The following is an 18,018-nucleotide window of genomic DNA, read 5'->3' as shown; positions in this document are numbered from 1 at the left end:
AGTGATAAAGTTTACCTGATACAAGGAACAGATACCCTTTGGGAGGTCCTGCCTGGCCTGGACCCCTCTCTAAGAATGGCTCCCTCGCTTCTGGGTGAACTCCACGACAAAAGTCCATCAGCTGAACAGTCAGACTCTCTTTCTGGAATCTGAGGGCCATCCAGACTGGAGTCAGTCAGTAGCATGTATGTGGGCTTGGGTGCCTATGTCCAATGAGCACATGCGGGCTGAGGTCTGGAGAGAGGTGACTTGAATAAGCAGAGACCACAGGTTTAGGAGAATGTCATAAACGGGAGGAAGAGAGGGCAGTCATCTGGCGTTCTCTGCCCCCATGAGTCCCAGTTGTATCCACTACGGGGACCAGGCCCAGTAGAGAGGCAGGAACCAAACCTTAGCTGACACCAGTTTAGCCTCTCAAATTTTGCCTCCTAAGGGAGTTGGGACCCAGGAGGATGGATGTGAATCCAGAGGCATTTGCCGGGTCCAGAGGACGTTTTCCCAAGTGTCTTGCTTCTGAACCAACTGAGCCACCCAGGCACCCCCCCCCCCCCCAAGTGTCTTGCTTCTTTAAAAATAAATAAATAAATAAATAAATAAAGTGGGGTTGGATTTTTACTCTAGACTAGATCTGTATTTCCTTAAGAAGTGTTTTCCTACGAAGAACTGTCGGGGCTTAAACAATGCCCGGTATCCCCGCGGATTCCGAAATCAGGATGTACCAGCCCTAGGGTCTGAGGAACAAGGAGTTCATCCAGAAGTCTGATTTTACAGGTGAGAAGCATGAAGCCCAAAGAAGGGGTTCTTCCCTCCATCTTGTCCTGTTTTCTAATCGGAAAAAAAAAAGGTTCCAGGGCGGCGGTGAAGGTGAAGAGACCCAATGTCAGTGATTAGCGAGGTGCCTTAAACACGTGCCAACTTAAAACACACACACCCGTGCCCAGTGAGGGGTGAAGGGCTGCGCTCCCGCTGGCACCTCTTCCCGCGCCGCCGCCTCCCGCGCTCAGCCTCACCGCCCCGCGGTCCTTGTCCCTCTCCCGGCGGAAGCCCGACCCCGCCGCCGCGGCCAGCGCGCTCCGCCCCGCCTGGGCCCAGCCTGCCGCCTCCGGGGCCGCCCCCCGCAGCCGCCCGCGCCGCGGACCCGGTAATCGCCCCCCCAACCCCCGGCCCGGGCAGCCCCTCCGGCTCCTCGCGCCCCGGGCGGCCGATCCCCGGGCTTGGAGGAGGGGAAGGCAGGGGAGGGGATGGGAGGGGAGGGGAGGAGCCCCACGGAGCCTGCGTCTCGGCGGCCAAGCTCCCCGCACACAGGCCGGCGGCGGGGCCCCTGCCCCCGTCGGCTTCCGGGGATCGCGTTTGCTGGGGGGGCGGTCCTCGGTGGCGGCTAATCTGCGCTCTTGAACTCGCGGTTGACTTTACCGCGCGGCTTGTCCGCCTCCCCGCCCCTTCGTAACCTCTTAGCGGCGGCGCTCTGCCCGCGCTCGGAGGAACCAGGGCGGGTCCAGGGTTCCCGAGGCTTTGCGCGGTCTGTAGGGTTTCTGCAGTACCCGGGAGCCCGAAACTGAGAAGTCCAACGTGTTTTCAGAGGCCGGGAGCGTGCCTTATCCTGCGGGCCTTATCAAAACCTCCTTCCCTGACCCAGGGCCTGGTTAGCCGGAGGACTGGTGCCCGGGGACCTTAAGCCGGGGCCTACCTGAGACCGCGGGGCAGGGGGGGGGGGGGGGGGCTCCGCCCCCTACAGGGTCTGTGTGCTATCAGTGGCCAGTTGTTCAGGCCCTCAGCTCCAGGCCCTCAGGCCCTCCTGCCCTGCCCCACTTTTTGTCAGAAAATTTCTTTACCTGCTAGCCCTTCCTGAAATGTTTCCTGGCCTTGGGGCTTTAAAACCAGAGCTCCTGGAATCACCTCCAGGGGCCAGAGAAAGGTATTCAGATCGTAAGCTCAGCTCCTGGACCTGGCACCTGGCTCCTGAGACCCTAACTGAGGGGGCACTGGGACCAGAGTTAGGCCTTGGGCGCCCTTGGACGTTCCGCTTCCCATAACCCCAGAGTCCTAAGCCCACACAGGACCAGTTAAGCCTCTCTTAAGGGTAGCTTGCCTGCGCTTCTAATGATTCTAGGATTAGGCCTAGAGGAAGGGCACTGGTTCTCAACTAGCATGACCAAACCATTCTAGTTTGTTTGGCATTGATGGGTTTTCTTGGGACATGCTACTTTCAGTTCTAAAACTGGGAAGGTCCCGAGCAGAGTGGGACAAGTTGGTTACTGTCTTCTTAACCCTCACTGCACAGTAACATCACCCATGGAGCCTCTCACATAGAGGTTTTAATCTCATTGATCCAGGGAGGGTCCCAGATAGGAATACTTTCTTTAAAGCTCCCAAGTTGGGGCGCCTGGGTGGCTCAGTGAGTTAAAGTACCTGCCTTCGGCTCAGGTAATGGTCCCGGGGTCCTGGGATCAAGTCCTGCATCAGGCTCTCTACTCAGCAGGGAACCTGCTTCCCTCTCTTTCTGCCTGCCTCTGCCTACTTGTGATCTCTGTCTGTCAAATAAATAAAATCTTAAAAAAAAAAAAAAAAAAAAAGCTCCCAAGTTAATTCTAACAAACAACCAGAGTGAGGAACCACTAGGTTATAGGCAACATTGCTGTATAACCGTCAAAAGTGGTTACTTTTTAAACAGAAGTGGACCCAGTTATCTCTCAAAAGGGTGCCTGACCAGCTGTGGTGGTCCTCTCTTTATCAAGAGGGCTATCAAAATGGCGCTTGCCTTATTGCTATGATCTTTTCCCAGTTCCCTTATTCCTCCACAGTGAGGACCAAACTTTCTCCTTTCCTTACATGACTTGGCAACTCCTCTCCCAAAATCAGTGAATTGGCCTCATTTTCACTGGAGAGGTCATGATTTGGACTGGCTTGAGACTCGACAGGGCTCCAGTCTCTCAGACTGGGATGCTTACCCCCATGAGTGGTGGTCCAAGGGCTAGCTGAGGGTGCGTGTACACTTCAGCTTTTTCCTGTGGGGTACTGAGCTTGGAGATCAGGTGCCTTTGGGACTGTTCCCTCTGCAGGCCACCAGGATCATGTGGTACGTCAGCACTAGGGGGATGGCCCCACGGGTTGACTTTGAGGGGGCCCTCTTCTCTGGCTATGCTCCCGATGGCGGTCTCTTCATGCCCGAGGAGCTCCCACAGTTGGACATAGAGACCCTGCGTCAGTGGAGTTCGCTCTCCTACCCCAGTCTGGTAAAGGAGCTGTGCACCCTCTTCATTGGTCCTGAGCTCATTCCACGAGATGTCTTAAACGGTGAGCATCCCCAGCCTCCCTTCTCCCACCTCATTCCCCTGGCAGTCCATGCCCCACCAGAGCTGCAAATCCATTTCTTAACCCCTAGGAGGTTTCTAGTCCTATTTCCCAAACGTTGGAGATTTTTTTCCTCAGATTCTAGGATCCCAGAAATGGCAATATTCCCAGAGAGTTTATCCATTCCACCGTCCATCTCCAAAGAGATGAATGCCATGGTGATTTGCATAGAATGTTTTCCTTTAGTTTATTTTTCAAAAACCTCTTTAAGGCTAGAGACTTCACCAACATCCTGAGATGCTTGAATGTTGGGCTGTTTCCTACCTGTATATAAAGCATGTGGACCCTCAGATGACTGTTCTGTTTCCTTGAATGGTAATTCCAGAAGGGACTTGGAGAGTGTCCTGGACCAACTCCTCTCAAGCTGGAATATGCCCATCGATTTCCCTGGGGATCCTGTTAAAATGCAGATTTTGATTCAGTAGGTCTGGGGTGGGCCTGAGACTCTGCATTCCGACCAATAATACTGGTACTGCTGGTGATAATGCTGCTAGTGATATCACTGGTGATATCACTGCCAGTGATAATACTAGTGCTGCTGGTCCATGGGCCAGATATGGGAACGAATCCACAATGTGGTGGTGAGAGTTCAGGGCTGGAAGAAGAGGACCACTCAGGAATGTGGTCTGATGGCACTGTTGGCATTGCCCAAGCTCTTATTAGAATTCTCTGCCTTCCTCAGACCTTCTGAACCAGGATCTGCATTTTAAGGTCCCAGGTGATTGGCTTGTCAGTTAAAGTTTGAGAAGCACTACCCAAGATGGACTTGCCTTGGGCAGGATTATATGTAAACCAAACCTAGGCTCTGGTATCACAGGTGTGAAATTTAGTGCAGCAAAAACAAACAACGTCTGGTCTTTAGGAAGGAACATTAGAAGAGATGAGACATGGATCCGTTTGTTGCACAGTTGTTGAATTGAACCTCAGCTGGCGTGCATGCCCACAAGACATCCAAACGATGCGTTTATAAAGTGAAAGATGGAAGTCTTAGACTATTTCTCTTCTCTGGGGGACATCACTCAGGAATCTACAAACAGAGTGGTTCATGTCTTTTCAGACTTTTGCCTAGGATTCAGTAATTCTATTCATCTATAGTCTCCTTTGGGGTAAACGTTTCCGGTCTCGTATTGGGTAGCAGGAGAAAGAAACTTGACCTTCAAAGCATAGAGAGACAGGGTGGGGTTGAGGGGAGAACCAGAGAACCTGAGGCCGAGCTCAGGCCTTCCCCCCCTGTTCCACCTCTCTCCCCACACAGATCTGATCGACCGAGCCTTCCGCAGATTCCGCCACAGAGAGGTGGTCCATCTGTCCAGACTGAGGAACAGGCTGAATGTGTTGGAGCTGTGGCATGGGGTCACATACGCATTTAAGGACTTGGCCCTGGGCTGCACAGCACAATTCCTGCAGTATTTTCTGGAGAAGAAGGAGAAGCACGTCACCGTGGTTGTAGGTGTGCATCGTGGGCACTAGGGCCGAGCCCCGTAGGCACCCTGACATGCCAGTGTCTACCATAGGGTGCTCCGCGTGGATGGCTCGAGGAGCATGTGTGACTGGTTCTTCTAGAGCAGGATTTGTCATCCTTTCTGTGCCGTGGACCCCTTTGTCAGTCTGGTGGAGGCTACGGAACCTTCTCAGAATAATATTTTAAGTACCCAAAATATGTAAGATTATATGGTACCCAGTTCACAGAGGCCTTAGTTTCTGTCCCCTGGTCTCTAGGAGGTAAGTGGACCCCAGATTAAGTACGAGGTTCCAGCTCTCCAGGTATCTGAAGTAGACATTGCCGCTTTCCTTCTTTCCTTTTCCATTGCCCTTGTTGTACAGGGGAGGGTTATTTTTTCTTCCTATCCAGGAACATCTGGGGACACAGGAAGTGCTGCCATTGAGAGTGTTCAAGGAGCGAAGAACGTGGACATCATCGTTCTGCTGCCCCAGGGTCACTGCACGAAGATCCAAGAGCTCCAGATGACCACAGTGCTGAGGGAGAAGGTCCATGTGTCCGGAGGTGAGAGCGGGGATGGAGGCTCCAGGGAAAGCGTGGCCGCCTTGAGGGTGTCTGTTTTGGGAGATGGGCTGGAGTACAACTGGCCAGGTGATGAGTTGACCATCCTTCCTCCTGCCTTTTCTCTGCCCCTCGCTTCCTTCATCAGTCATGAGATTGTAGCTTGGCTTAGCTCTGGGCAAGCTCTTGGCAACACAGTTTCAGAAGCTATTGGAGGGGACAAATGCACAAACCGTTACTGACGGTAGAACCCAAGAAGTGGCGGTTGAACACCAAACCCCAAAGAACGCCATTTCTGTGTGGGTTCACCCTACTGGTGCCATATATTCAGGCCGCCGCCAGACCCACAGCCTGAGCCAAGTGACTTGGGTTTTGTTACAGAGCCCTGAACTTCAGTGGACACAAAGACATTCAATGATAATTTTAAAAGAATGTGCCCTTACATGGTAACAGCTCATGCCCTCCGTTATAGTCTAGAAACTACTCAGTCAGGCATTTGGTTAGCAGGTGTGGGAAACTACTCAGTAGTACCCACTGGGCATCTGTTCTGTAGAAATCGAGACTCGAGAAGGACAGAGGGAGCTTGAGGGGAACCGTATGTGCTTATTTCTACTTTTCACACCTAGCTAGAACCCAGGTAATCTCAAAGTAGGGATGGGGGTATGAGGAGTAGGGGGTCTTGGTGAGGTTTTGTACACTGTGGCCCTGGGAAAGCTGTCCAGGAGGCCTGGCCTGGCTTGGTCACTCACTTAGCAGGAGAGCAGTTGGTGGCAGGAGGCATTCCTCCTACCCCTCACCCAGGCTCCTTGTATGACCCTTCAGAGGGTGCTTTTCATAGAACACGGATTTCGTCAAGGAGCAAAAGCATAGGGCAGACAGACCTTACTCATGGGGGTAGCATGAAAATCCTTTGTCCATGAGTTCAAAAGTAAGCCCAAAGCCCCTTCTACACTTTTCTTTAATAAGCACCTACACGTTCCAGTGAAGAGTTCTGGGTTTAGCTAATGCAGGTGTTGGAAAATCTTACATGTCCCTTAGCTTTTGTCGTTGCCCATATTTGGCTGCATTTTCCCACGCTCATTGCAAAATTTGGATGTGTGATATCTGGGCTCCCGAGGGTCCCTGTTACGCCCTAAGCACTACGATTGCTAGTTATAGATCTAGGACTATTTTTGCCTAGAATTGAAGCAGAGAATAACATTTTGTACATCTGTCCTGCCACCTACTCCCTTCTTGCCTTATACTAGGTATTGGAGGGCTTTTACACGAGGACTCGTGTGTAAGCTCCGTTACTGACCATGGAGCAGAGAACAGTACCCACTTGCAAAATAGTAGGAGAAATGTGGATGGTCATGAGTGCCCTATGTCATAAATGTTTTCTTGCTGGAGCCCAAGGGACGTTTCTGTTTTATCCGTGTTCTGAGCTTCAAGAAAATAAGACAGCGGACTTACATATATTAAGTTTTGTTCCTAAATAGACCTGTTCTGGTCCTTCCTTTCCTTTCTGGAATCTTCTCATCTGGTTTCTAGGAGGATGGGTGTTTTTTCCGGAGCTAAGAGTGGACATGTCTTTTCTCTTAGACCAGGGAGCTCAGGGAGTAGGGATGGGCCACCTGGATTGCTGTGAATTGGACACTGAGGTTTTTTTAAAGATATTAATTTCCAGATATATTTTGTATTGGGTTCTTCTTAAGCACAGAATAATGAGCAAGTGCTAGTTATACATTATTTAGGATATTTTTGGCTGGAAGTGACAAAAAATCTAACTCTGACCAGCTCGAACAGAGTATTTTCCAGCTTATATAACTGGAATAGTTATGTAAGTCCCCGAATGGGTTCCTGAAGAGTCGGTTTAGCTGTCCCTCAGCAGAGACCCAGGTTATCTGCATTCCCTGCTCTGCCTTCCCGGTCCTAAGGCTCATCTCCCTCATGGCTTATGATGCTTACTTCAGGTAACTAAGTCTCTCTTCCTGGGGCTACTTCTTAAGAGCAGTGAATCTTTTCCTAGAACCCCAGCAAACATCCCTCTGGTGTGTGGATCTGGGGTTAGCCCCATAGCCTCATTGCCGATAAACAGTACAAAGTAGAATGAGTAACAACCTTCGGGCTTACTCTGGCACTTCCCTCAGTAAATCTTAGCCCTGTCTTTCAAGTTGGGATCAAGTTTGGTGGAGAAATAGACCCAGATGTCGGATAAGAGATCAATATTGGCTTGGTGGCTGGTTGGGCTGGACTGAGGAGGGCAAGTTGGACTAGTAGCCAACTCACCTGTAAATTGACCCAGTAATTCATCCATAAATTAAACTGTGCCCACACCCAGCTCAGGGAGGAAAGGTCCATGCCAGCTTACCTACCACGTGGGAGCAGAGAGCAGAATGCCTCTCTTTGATCTAACTGAGAGAAGGGCAGAGCATATGAGAACGGGTAGTCTGTACCCCCAAGTCCTGGTAAAGGACCGAGGAGTAAAGAAAAGATTGGCCTCTTGCCACACCATAGCCTCAGAAACCATCTCTCCTTGTTCCTAGAGAGTGGGGCTAGCGGGCATGGACTCCAAGGAGGAGGCCTTTTCCCAACATCCCAGAAGGTTGACGGTTTATGTCTAATTTTATGTAATGGTAGAAATATTGGAAGTATGACCTCAAGAATAATAAGACATGGTTTCTTTCCTTCAGTTGCTTAATTTCAAGTCTAGAAAGCTAGGCCACGACATGGGAGAGCAGAAACCAAGGCTGAGTGAAGGTCCCGGCTGGGTGGGCCCAGTGCGGGAGGGCCTGCTTGCAGGCAAGTGCCGACTGGGGGTTCTCCATGCTCCTGGTAGCTCCCCTCCCCTCTCTCTCCTGACAGTGGAAGGCAACAGCGATGAGCTGGATGAGCCAATCAAGGCTGTGTTTGCTGACGTGGCTTTTGTCAAGAAGCACAATCTGATGAGTCTGAATTCCATCAACTGGTCCCGGGTCCTCGTGCAAATGGCCCACCACTTCTTCGCTTATTTCCAGTGCGCGTCATCCTTGGACACCTACCCTCTGCCCCCCGTGGAGGTGGTTGTGCCAACAGGGGCTGCCGGTAATCTAGCAGGTAAGGAGGCCCTTGGGCAGAGATGGTCTTTCCAGAAAAATGCCCATAGCCCTCGTCCTCCCAGCTGCCCTTCGGCTGCAACTGTGAGGAGACCGTTCTAGTCCTCGCTCTGAAGGTGACAGGCAACCATGCAGGAGAAGCCCCCAGCAAACCTCCCCATCACTCGCGGGGAGGACAGCTCGGCTGCTCGCTGCAGGAGGGAAGGACGGGCTCTAACCCCCCTCAGGAGAGTGTGAAGAGATACGGTCAAGGTTCAGCTGCTCTGCTGGCCTGCCAGGGCCTGCTTCCAGAGAGGCGGACTTTGTTCCCGGCCTCAGCCAGCGGCCTGCTGTGAGGGCAGCCAGCACAACATGTTCCCACCCCAGAGTCCCTACCCAGAGACCGCGTGAGGTGGAAGGAGGTCTGGCCCCAGCAGAATGGCCCTGGGGGCAGTCCCTTAGACCCAGCCGCTCAGCTGTAAAAGCAATACTGGATAGCTTATCATATCTCTCAGGGCTCCCGTGAAGTGCAAGTAAGATCCTTCACGTGTGGGCATGAACTTTGCAAGGGCGCTGCGCTGTACCTTTGCGTGGCCATGAAACCACCTTCTAGAATAAGAATAAGCATGTCTCCAGCACTTCCTATGCATCAGGTGCCCCTCTACGTGCTTTTCACAGATCAACTTACTTAATGCTCACATGCATCTGTGAGGACGGTACTGCTGTCTCCACTTAATGAAGAGGAAGTAGAGGCACAGGGAAGTTAGCCAGCTGGTCCCTGCTTACACTCCGGTTGGGAACACAGCCAGGATGACCACTCCTCCAGAGTCTGCGTCCCCTTGTGAGCTTCCGAGGCTGCCTCCTCAGCAGTGACCATTTCGGATGGTTCTGTAGGCGGCATTGCTTCTGATGGGCACCAAGGAGGGCTTCAGTGAGGCTGCAGAAGCAGCTCAGTGGTCCGGGGGCTTCCTGACTTCCTGCACTTCCACGGGGTTGGGACCGTCTTCACCACCCACGGTGGGGAAGCGCACTGAGCTCCCCATTCGCATCAGCCTCCCGTGGATGGTGCCACCTGCACGCATCCCAGGGCCCACCACAGTGGCTGGCACGAAACAGATGTTTGCAGAGAGCGCTCCCGACCCTCTCTGCTCCATCAGGAACTGGCTGTGGAAATTTAAGCCCCTGGGCCCTGGTGAGCGTCCCTTTCTCCTCCGCCATACACAGAAAGCGTGATGTTTACAGGCGGATCAAGTGGAAAATAAGAATGTGAAAGTGCTTTTTTGCAAAAGGCAGAGTGACGTTGGGGTGGGGTGGTGATCCCCAACTCCTCTTAACGACCCACCAGAGAGGAACCATTCATGGAAGTAGGTAAAACCTTCCTAAATGACTACCTAATTTACAAACTCTCCCTCTCCCAGGGTGAGGAATGCTTTGTTTGTTCCATGCGAACAGGAGCTGCTGGCTGGGTGGGCCGAGGGCTCTGGAGGAACAGGGTGTCCAAAGGGGCTGCTGCTAGGAGGCTGAGTCTGGGGCTAGCACGTGTGCCACCCAGCAGGCTTGGGGTGGGTCCTTTCAACTTCCCAGAACCTTCATTTTCTCTTCTGCAAGGGATAGCGAGCAGGTGTGCCTGGTGTGTATGTATGTGAGAGAGAGAGGAAGAGGAAGAGAGGTGGGGAGACATATGGGGGTGGAGAAGAGTATCGGGACAGTAGCATCTCCTCTTCTTTCCTGTGTGTGTGTGTGTGTGTGTGTGTGTGTGTGTGTGAGCTTTATTGTTATATAGTATAACTCATAATTTTATGTATACATATATATACACATACTATACAATTCACCTGTTTAAAGTGTACAACTGAATAGTTTTTAGTATATGTCAGATTTGTGCAACCGTCCCCACAGTCAGTTTCAGAACATTTCCATCACGTTGGAAAGAAACCGTGTTCCCTCTAACAGTGACTCCACATTTCCCCGCATATCCCCAGTTCTAGGCAGCCACTGATCTATTTTGTCTCTATCAATTTGGCTATTTTGTCTCTATCAATTTGGCTATTCCGGACATTTTATAGAAATTGAATCATACAATAAGTGACCTTTTTTTAGCTTCTTTCGCTTTCTGTTTTCAAGTTTCATTGACATTGTAATCAGTACTTGGTTCCTTTCTGTGGCTGAATAATACTCCATTGTATGTAAACACCACCTCTGTTTATCCATTTATCATTATTGGACATTGGGATTGCTTCAGTATCGTAACTATTATAAACAATGCTGCTGTAAACGTTGGTGTCTAAGTTTTCATGTGGACCTGTATTTTCATTTCTCTTGAGTATGCATACCTAGGAGTAGAAGTTCTGGGTCACAGAAAAAAAAAAGTCATAACTTTTTGAGGAACGGTCAGACATTTCCAAAGCAGCTGTACCATTTTGTATTCCCATCATTTGATATTCCCAACCCAACGCAACATGGGAGGGTATTAATTTCTCCATAGCCCCACCAACGCTTTGACTCTAGCCATCCGAATGGACATGCAATGGTATGTCTCTTTGACTTTGGTTTCTAGTTCCCTGATGTTGAGTATCTTTTATGTTCTCACTGGCCATGTGTATATCTTCTGGAGAAATGTTTGTCTCAGTCTTTTGCCCATTTTTAAATTGGGATATTTGTGTTTTTATTGTTGAGCTGTAAGAGTTAGAGTTATTTACATATTCTGTATGCCAGTCCTTTATCAGATATAGGATTTGCAAATATTCTTTCCCATTCCGTGAGCTGCCTTTCCGTTTTCTTGATCATGTCCTTTGAAGCACAAAAAGTCTTCAAAGAGCACCAAAGTTTCTTAATTTTGATGAAATCCAATTTGTATAAATTTCCTTTTATTTCTTGTATTTTGGACGTGATGTCTGAGAAAGCTTTGGTCCTCTCCTCTCCTGTCTTAAGCTGGGTGCCTTGCTCAGAAGATGGGCCTGCCCATTCGCCTGGTCGTGGCTGTGAACCGCAATGACATCATCCACAGGACCGTGCAGCGGGGAGACTTCTCTCTGTCCAAGGCCGTCGAACCGACCTTGGCTTCAGCCATGGACATTCAGGTAGGACCTGTGGGAAAGTGTGCGCTTGACCCAGGATGGTGGGGTGGTGGGATGGACAAGGGCTGAGGTCCGTGGGGTCCTGGCACCCTGCCTTCCTGCTCAGGTGCCCTACAACATGGAGAGGATCTTCTGGCTGCTGTCGGGCTCTGACAGCCAGGGGACGAGAGCCCTCATGGAGCAGTTTGAAAGGACCCAAAGCACGAGTCTACCCAAGGAACTGCATGACAAGGTCAGTCACCACCCACGCACCACAGAGAAAGCAAAGGGTGCAGCCGTGAAACCCAACTTGGGTTTGGAGATCTGGTTAAGGGAAGAGGGGACCTGTTTCTTGAGCACCTGCAATGAGGCGGGCACCTCTGCAGTCACTTTCCATGGATTCATTTATTAATGAGGAGACACAGTAGAGAACATTGGTTTAGAGACAGGGCCCGTTTCTTAAATTCTGTGCCTCAGTTTCCTCATACGTAAAGTGGGGCTTACGAGAATGCCTACCACTGTTGAAGACTGAAGTCAAATAATGCCCATGAAGCACTTTGTATACTGCCTGGAAATATAGGGCTTGGTACATTAGCTATTATTATTTCTATTTATTGTTGTTGATTTTCAGCAGTAGCAACAATTGGCAATATTATCCTCTTGAGCCTTCTTTTTAAAAGGAAAAGGAGAAATGTTATTTCTTCAGAGTGATAGGCATCTAGTTGGGAAGGGTTGCTTTTATCTTATTTTATTTTATTTATTTATTTATTTATTTATTTATTTTATTTATTTTTGAGAGATAGAGCGTGCGTGCGAGTGGACGGGGGCTGGGGGAAAACAAAGGCAGAAGGAGAGAAAGAATCTTACGCAGTCTCCATACTCAGCACGTCATGACCCTGAGATCATGACATGAGCCGAACTCAAAGAGTTGGACCCTTAACTGACTGAGCCACCCAGGTGCCCTCGTTGATTTTATTTTAAGTGCAACCTGGTGATGATCTACTTATTTTGCCTTGAGAAAAAGGATTTTGTATGTTGACATTGCCTTTAAGTTTCTCTACCACGTCCCACCAAGTCGTCCAGACTCTATGTCCAGGGACCAGGACCTCAGACCTCACACCAGCTCTCATCGTTATGAAGTTCTGTATGTTGAGCTGGGATCGCCTCCTTTCAACTGAACTCTGCACGGGGGAAGCTGTGTGATTCCCATATTTGAAGAGAATTTTCATTTCTCCGCTGAGTCTTCCCTGTCCATTTAGCTGTCCCTTATGTGACCTAATTTCACCTAGCCAATGACTGTCTTAAAGGTTGTTTCCAGAACTGGATATAGTTCTCTGGCCTTAGCCACCCATGCACACCGGAGTGGAATTTGGATGTTTCCTGTGACACGCACTCTGTCCTCATTGGCGCTGCTATAACAAAGTAGAGACTGAGTTGGCTATAACCAATAGGCATCTATCACTCACAGTTCCAGATGCCAGAAGTCTGGGATCAGGGTGCCAGCATGGTTGCATTCTGGTGGGAGCAACTTCCATGGAAACGGCGGACAGTCAATGTGCTGTCATAGCCTCACATGGTGGAAAGGCATGCAGCTAGCTCTCCAGCCTCTTCTTATAAAGACACTAAGTCCATTCACAAGAGCACCCCCCCACCACCACCAATGACCTTCCCGAAGTCCCACCTTCTGATACCATCACACTGGGATTCAGTTTTTCACATATGAATTTGGGTGGGGTAGGGGGACACAAACATTCAGACCATAACACAAAGATCAACGTACTCGGTTAATGGTTCATTCTCCTCATGTAAATGAGGTGCTCCAGGAGCATAGTCACCAGATCCCACCCTGCATCATTCTCTCCCTGGCTGTACAAGACTGTGCATCTGCTGGAACAGCTGTCACTCACTCGTTCGTTCTTTCCTTCCTTCCTTCCTTCCACATGTGTCCTGTAACCAGGAACCATGCTACGTACTAGAGATAAACAAAGATAGAGAAAACACATTCTCTCTCCACTGGAAACCCTAATGGGACAGGTAGCTGTACAAAGGATTTATGGCACTTGTGGTCTCTGCTGTATGCATATATCAGCGGGGTGATGGGCACATCGATAGCACACAATAAATTTTCAGAGAATGATCCGATCAACCCTCCCCACTGAAGGGGCCGTGGGAAGGGGGAGTTCCTCTATCTGCTGGTTGCAGGGAGGCTTCCTGGAGGAGGCATGACCTGGGCTGAGTAGGAGCTCACTGGGTGAGCTCCACTGGGTAGGAGCTCATTGCACCCACTGGAAGGGTTTGTACCAACGACAGGGCACCAGGAATGTTTGAATGCCCTTAACCTTCTGTGTTTTGTCCGTTTGTTGAACAAAACTATATACAAACTTGCTAATTCATGAGCTAATCTGAACTAAATTTATGGACCTGAAACTCAAAGGATCCTTCTCCAAAGCTAAGGGAAGCAACTTAAAACTGGGAAACACGGGAACCAGATTTTTCTCTGAGCTGAAGTTGAGCAACTTAGTCTGGAGATTCTTTCTGAGTGTCTGGTGTTGGCTGCCTGTGTTATGTAGTGCGTTTTGGCTCGCTTTCCCGGGTACCTCCTGGACTCTGATTCCCACCCCTCTGACCCTGGGACCTGTCAGCTTTCAGAGGCCATGACGTCTGAGTCCGTGTCGGATGAAGCCATCACCCGGACCATGAGTCGATGTTGGGAAGAGAACCAGTACCTGCTGTGCCCTCACTCGGCTGTGGCTGTGAGTTACCATTACCAACAGACTGACCGGCAGCAGCCCAGGTACGGGCCGTGGGTGCTTGGGTCACCGGGGTACTCTGGCTTTCGGGGAGCCCTCCTCTTCCCCAAGCAGGGGAGGCAGGAATCTGCACAAATGGTTTTCACGAGCAGGAGCTGTGCCCTGAGAACTGTGGTCCCAGAGGAGGGTGTGTGACAGCCCTCTGGGGGGCAGCCACGGAAAGGTGGTGGTTGAGCTGGGTCTCCCACAAAGAGGAGCAGTTTCCCTGGCAGTGTCTGCAGAGATAAGTTCAAGGTACCCAACAATCTGCCTCTTTCTCTCTCTTCCTTTCTTTGTGCACCACCCTATCCCTACGTCCCCTGTTCCTTCTCTCCCCTCCTCACCTCCTCCTTCCCTCATCTGTCTGTCTGGTCTCTGGCCTGCCCTCCTGTTCCCACCTGCCCCACCCCACAGCCTTCCCCGGTGCTGTCTGGCCCCCGCCTCTGCAGTCAAGTTCCCAGAAGCTGTCCTGGCTGCCGGGCTGACCCCAGAGACCCCCGCGGAGATCCGGGCCCTGGAGTTCAAGGAGACGCGCTGCACCCCGATGCGGAAGGGTGATGACTGGACGCTGATGCTTCGGAGCACCATTGAGGGCCTGAGCTGGCAGCAGAGGGCTCATTCCTGAGTGCTCTGGAATAGCCGGGCTGGATTTGACTTGAGTCAAGTTGCTCTGTTGCTCTTGTATCAGGGTCCCCTGTTCTGTGAACCCAGGGCGGTGTCACAGCACCACTAAATAAAGTCAAAGTGCCTCCATTTCCGTGGGTACCTCCATAACTACGCTGTCCCAGAGAAGTCATACTGTCCGTTCCTCTGAGACTATGACTCCCCCACTCCCCTCTCCGTGCCTTCCACCCTGCCTCTGGGACAGTCCTTTGATGAGTCGTGGTTCCTGCAAATTGTTGACCGTGGAGTTGTCCCTCATCAGCCTGGATGGACATAAGGGCTCCTGATTCTGGCAAAATCATCAACAGTAGCTTTCCTAAGACGTTTATTCCCTTCTATCCTGTTTTATGGTTTTCCACATTAGACATTACCTCCTCATCTTGAAGCTTCTTGAAGACAAGAACCCCTGTTTAACACAATGGGCTGAAACATTTTGGGTTGGCCCCTATTGATCAAAACATTTTAAAAATTTGTTCTCCCAACATATGTATGCTAAAATATATATAAGCCACCCAAACCATATGCTAAAATAAGAATAGGAATAAAGGACTAATTAATGATAAAAACCTACATTGATCTTTCCTCCGCATACTCTAGTGGCTTGTCTTGTGGACCCATCTTTGACAGTTCTAACTGAGCTTGATGCCTGACACATTCTGTAACCAGCAGGAACTGGGGGTGCGGCATCCCTGTAATTGTCCATCTGCCCAAAAACTGTGTGGTGGTTCTCAGAGTATGGCCTTTGGGTCTCAAAAATGCAAACTTCTGGCCACCTTCACATGCAAATCTCTGGGAATGGAATGGACACCTGCAGTTCTTTTTTATTTTTTATTTTTTAAGATTTTATTTATTTGACAGAGATCACAAGTAGGCAGAGAAGCAGGCAGAAGGAGGGTGGGAGCAGGCTTCCTGCTGAACAGAGAGCCCAACGCCAGACTCCATCCCAGGACCCTGAGATAATGACCTGAGCAGAAGGCAGAGGCTTAACCCACCGAGCCACCCTGAATAATGTTCTTACAAATTCCCTGAATAATGGGTGCCTAGGTGGCTCAGTTGGTTAGGCGACTGCCTTCAGCTTGGGTCATGATCCTGGAGTCCCGGCATCGAGTCCCATGTTGGGCTCTCTGCTCGGCGGGGAGCCTGCTTCCCCCTCTTTCTGCCTGCCTCTCTGCCTACTTGTGATCTCTCTGTGTCAAATAAATAAATAAAATCTTTTAAAAAATGCTTATGTTCTCAATGGGGGAGGCAAGGGGCACCTTTGGAACACCCGTGAGAGGTGAGACAGGCACAGCATGGAGGGAGTTTGGGGGCCACTAGAGGATGCTGTTGCTACCATTCTGAGGGCCGCTGGGAGAAGGCATCCTGCCTCCAGAGGCCTCTTCCCAAACCCTGAGGTCTAAAGGAGCCTGTCATCCACGTTGATCCTGCCTGTCATTCCCACAGCAGAACATGCCGCTCCACAGCTCTGTGATGCCCGGGGAGAGAGAGAAGGCAGAGGCCGGAAGACACCCTCCTACTGGGAAATTTGTCATTGAAGCATGGCATTCAGTACAAAGAGGGAAGGGCAGGAATGTTGGATGCACAGGAGGATGGACAGAACATTCCTAAAGGAATGACAATGGCCCTTACAAGCCAAAGCACCAGGCAGTTTCAGAGACACTGTAATATCTACATTAGCAAGCAGGATGGAGCCCTAGGGCCCCTTTTATCCACTAGGCACGATAGGTCTGATGCTCAGGAGTCACAATACATTTAGAGGCCTATGAAAATGTTTTCGTTTCTTTTAAAATCAAGAACAATGACTACAATCCAGCTTTATACCAGCATACTTGTATAGGAGAATTTTTAACATTTGTGAGGGAGGAAGAAGGCCAAGGAAGCAAAAGTGCCCGGAAGTCACCACATGGGCCTGATCAAAGTTACTCTGTGCCAGGCAATGTTTTACAAAGTGGCTGATTGAAACCCAACCCCCGGTGACAGAGGTATGGTTATTATCCGCATTTTGCTGATGAAGAAACCGAGGCACTCCAAGGTGAGTACTTGGCTGGGGTGGCACCACGAGGAGGCAGAGAGCCTGGGACTCGAACCCAGGTACTGTGTTTCAATGGATAGTTTCCATGACACTGTGTCTTCTGCAGCCGGTCTGGGGTCTGCCGCTTCCCATCCTTCCCCAGGCTGTGGTCCTGCTTCTGGGTCATCCTCCACTCTCCCTTTCACATGGCTTTGCATCTCTGAGAGGCCCTGGGGGCCTGCTGCAGCCTTGCTTGGCGGGTCTATCTAATGGACACTGGCCCCGGCTCCCAGGCGCACTGTGGGCTGGCCTGAGCCACTAGCTCCATACCTTTGGCTGCTGTATTTCTGACGGCCTTGGGGCCATGTTGGGGTCATAGGGCCCCCAAAATCCCTGCCCTCTGGATGGCTCAGAGACCTCCAACTCTGAGAGGTCACCACACTTGGAAGAAGGGACCCAGAATAATGCCACTGAACACAGTGCTAACAAAGACAAAACATAAACTATAGGATATCCTGGCCACCGGAGATCTTGGGGGCCAATGGAGGAGCAGGGCAACTCTGAACGGAAAATCCAAAGAAGCACCCACTCCATAAACATTCAGCCTGGCTATCCCAACACACAATTACACACACACACACACGTATGCACATACACCCACCCACCCACACACACACACACACACACAAACGCATCCCACAGTCACCAGGTGAAGTTAGAACAAGCCAAAGTGATCCTTCCCGAGTCCCCCACTTACTGGCCGCACGACTACAAGCCTTTTCACCTTTGTGAGCCTCCGTTTCCTCGTGGGCTAATTCCAGTCCTTACCAAGCTGGTTTGTTTTGAGGATTACATGAGATAATGTATTTCCAAGTGCTAGGTAAATGCTAAAATGCTACACAAATGGTTCTTCTTATTAAGACAATTATAGTCTGCACCGAACAATTTAGTGCTTTTAAGCTATCTTGTATTTTTTACTAATTGCTTTGTGAATTAGTCTTATCTTGCCACAAGACTGCCTCTTCCTGGAGTACCATGTTCGTCCATGGCCCCGTGGGGCTGGCATAGCTCTGGGCGCTGGGTTGGAGATGCC

At 50.4% G+C, this 18,018-nt stretch overlaps 1 protein-coding gene across 1 annotated transcript; it reads left to right on the top strand.

The window, feature by feature from the left end:
* Window positions 1-932: 932 nt before the first annotated feature.
* Window positions 933-15,004, top strand: THNSL2 (threonine synthase like 2). Its single transcript, XM_082743500.1, has 9 exons — window positions 933-1,141; window positions 3,060-3,294; window positions 4,607-4,801; window positions 5,204-5,356; window positions 8,198-8,428; window positions 11,338-11,486; window positions 11,590-11,715; window positions 14,105-14,256; window positions 14,666-15,004. The coding sequence occupies exons 2-9, from the start codon at window positions 3,072-3,074 to the stop codon at window positions 14,874-14,876; spliced, it is 1,440 nt and encodes a 479-aa protein (XP_082599626.1). The 5' UTR covers window positions 933-1,141; window positions 3,060-3,071; the 3' UTR covers window positions 14,877-15,004.
* Window positions 15,005-18,018: the final 3,014 nt, after the last annotated feature.

This window comes from Mustela nivalis (genome assembly GCF_964662115.1).
Source record: "Mustela nivalis genome assembly, chromosome: 8".
In the NCBI taxonomy this organism is placed as follows: Eukaryota; Metazoa; Chordata; class Mammalia; order Carnivora; family Mustelidae; genus Mustela; species Mustela nivalis.
The sequence above is the reverse complement of the archived record's forward strand: the minus strand, read 5'-3'. Positions and strand labels throughout refer to the sequence as shown.

What these genes read in the sequence shown, in the direction of transcription:
- THNSL2 (XM_082743500.1), top strand. Translation starts at nt 3,072, where the DNA reads ATGTGGTACGTCAGCACTAGGGGGATGGCCCCACGGGTTGACTTTGAG. An exon ending in GCACGTCACCGTGGTTGTAG is followed by an intron (nt 4,802 to 5,203) that starts GTGTGCATCGTG and finishes CTTCCTATCCAG; the next exon opens with GAACATCTGGGGACACAGGA. An exon ending in GGCTGCCGGTAATCTAGCAG is followed by an intron (nt 8,429 to 11,337) that starts GTAAGGAGGCCC and finishes TCCTGTCTTAAG; the next exon opens with CTGGGTGCCTTGCTCAGAAG.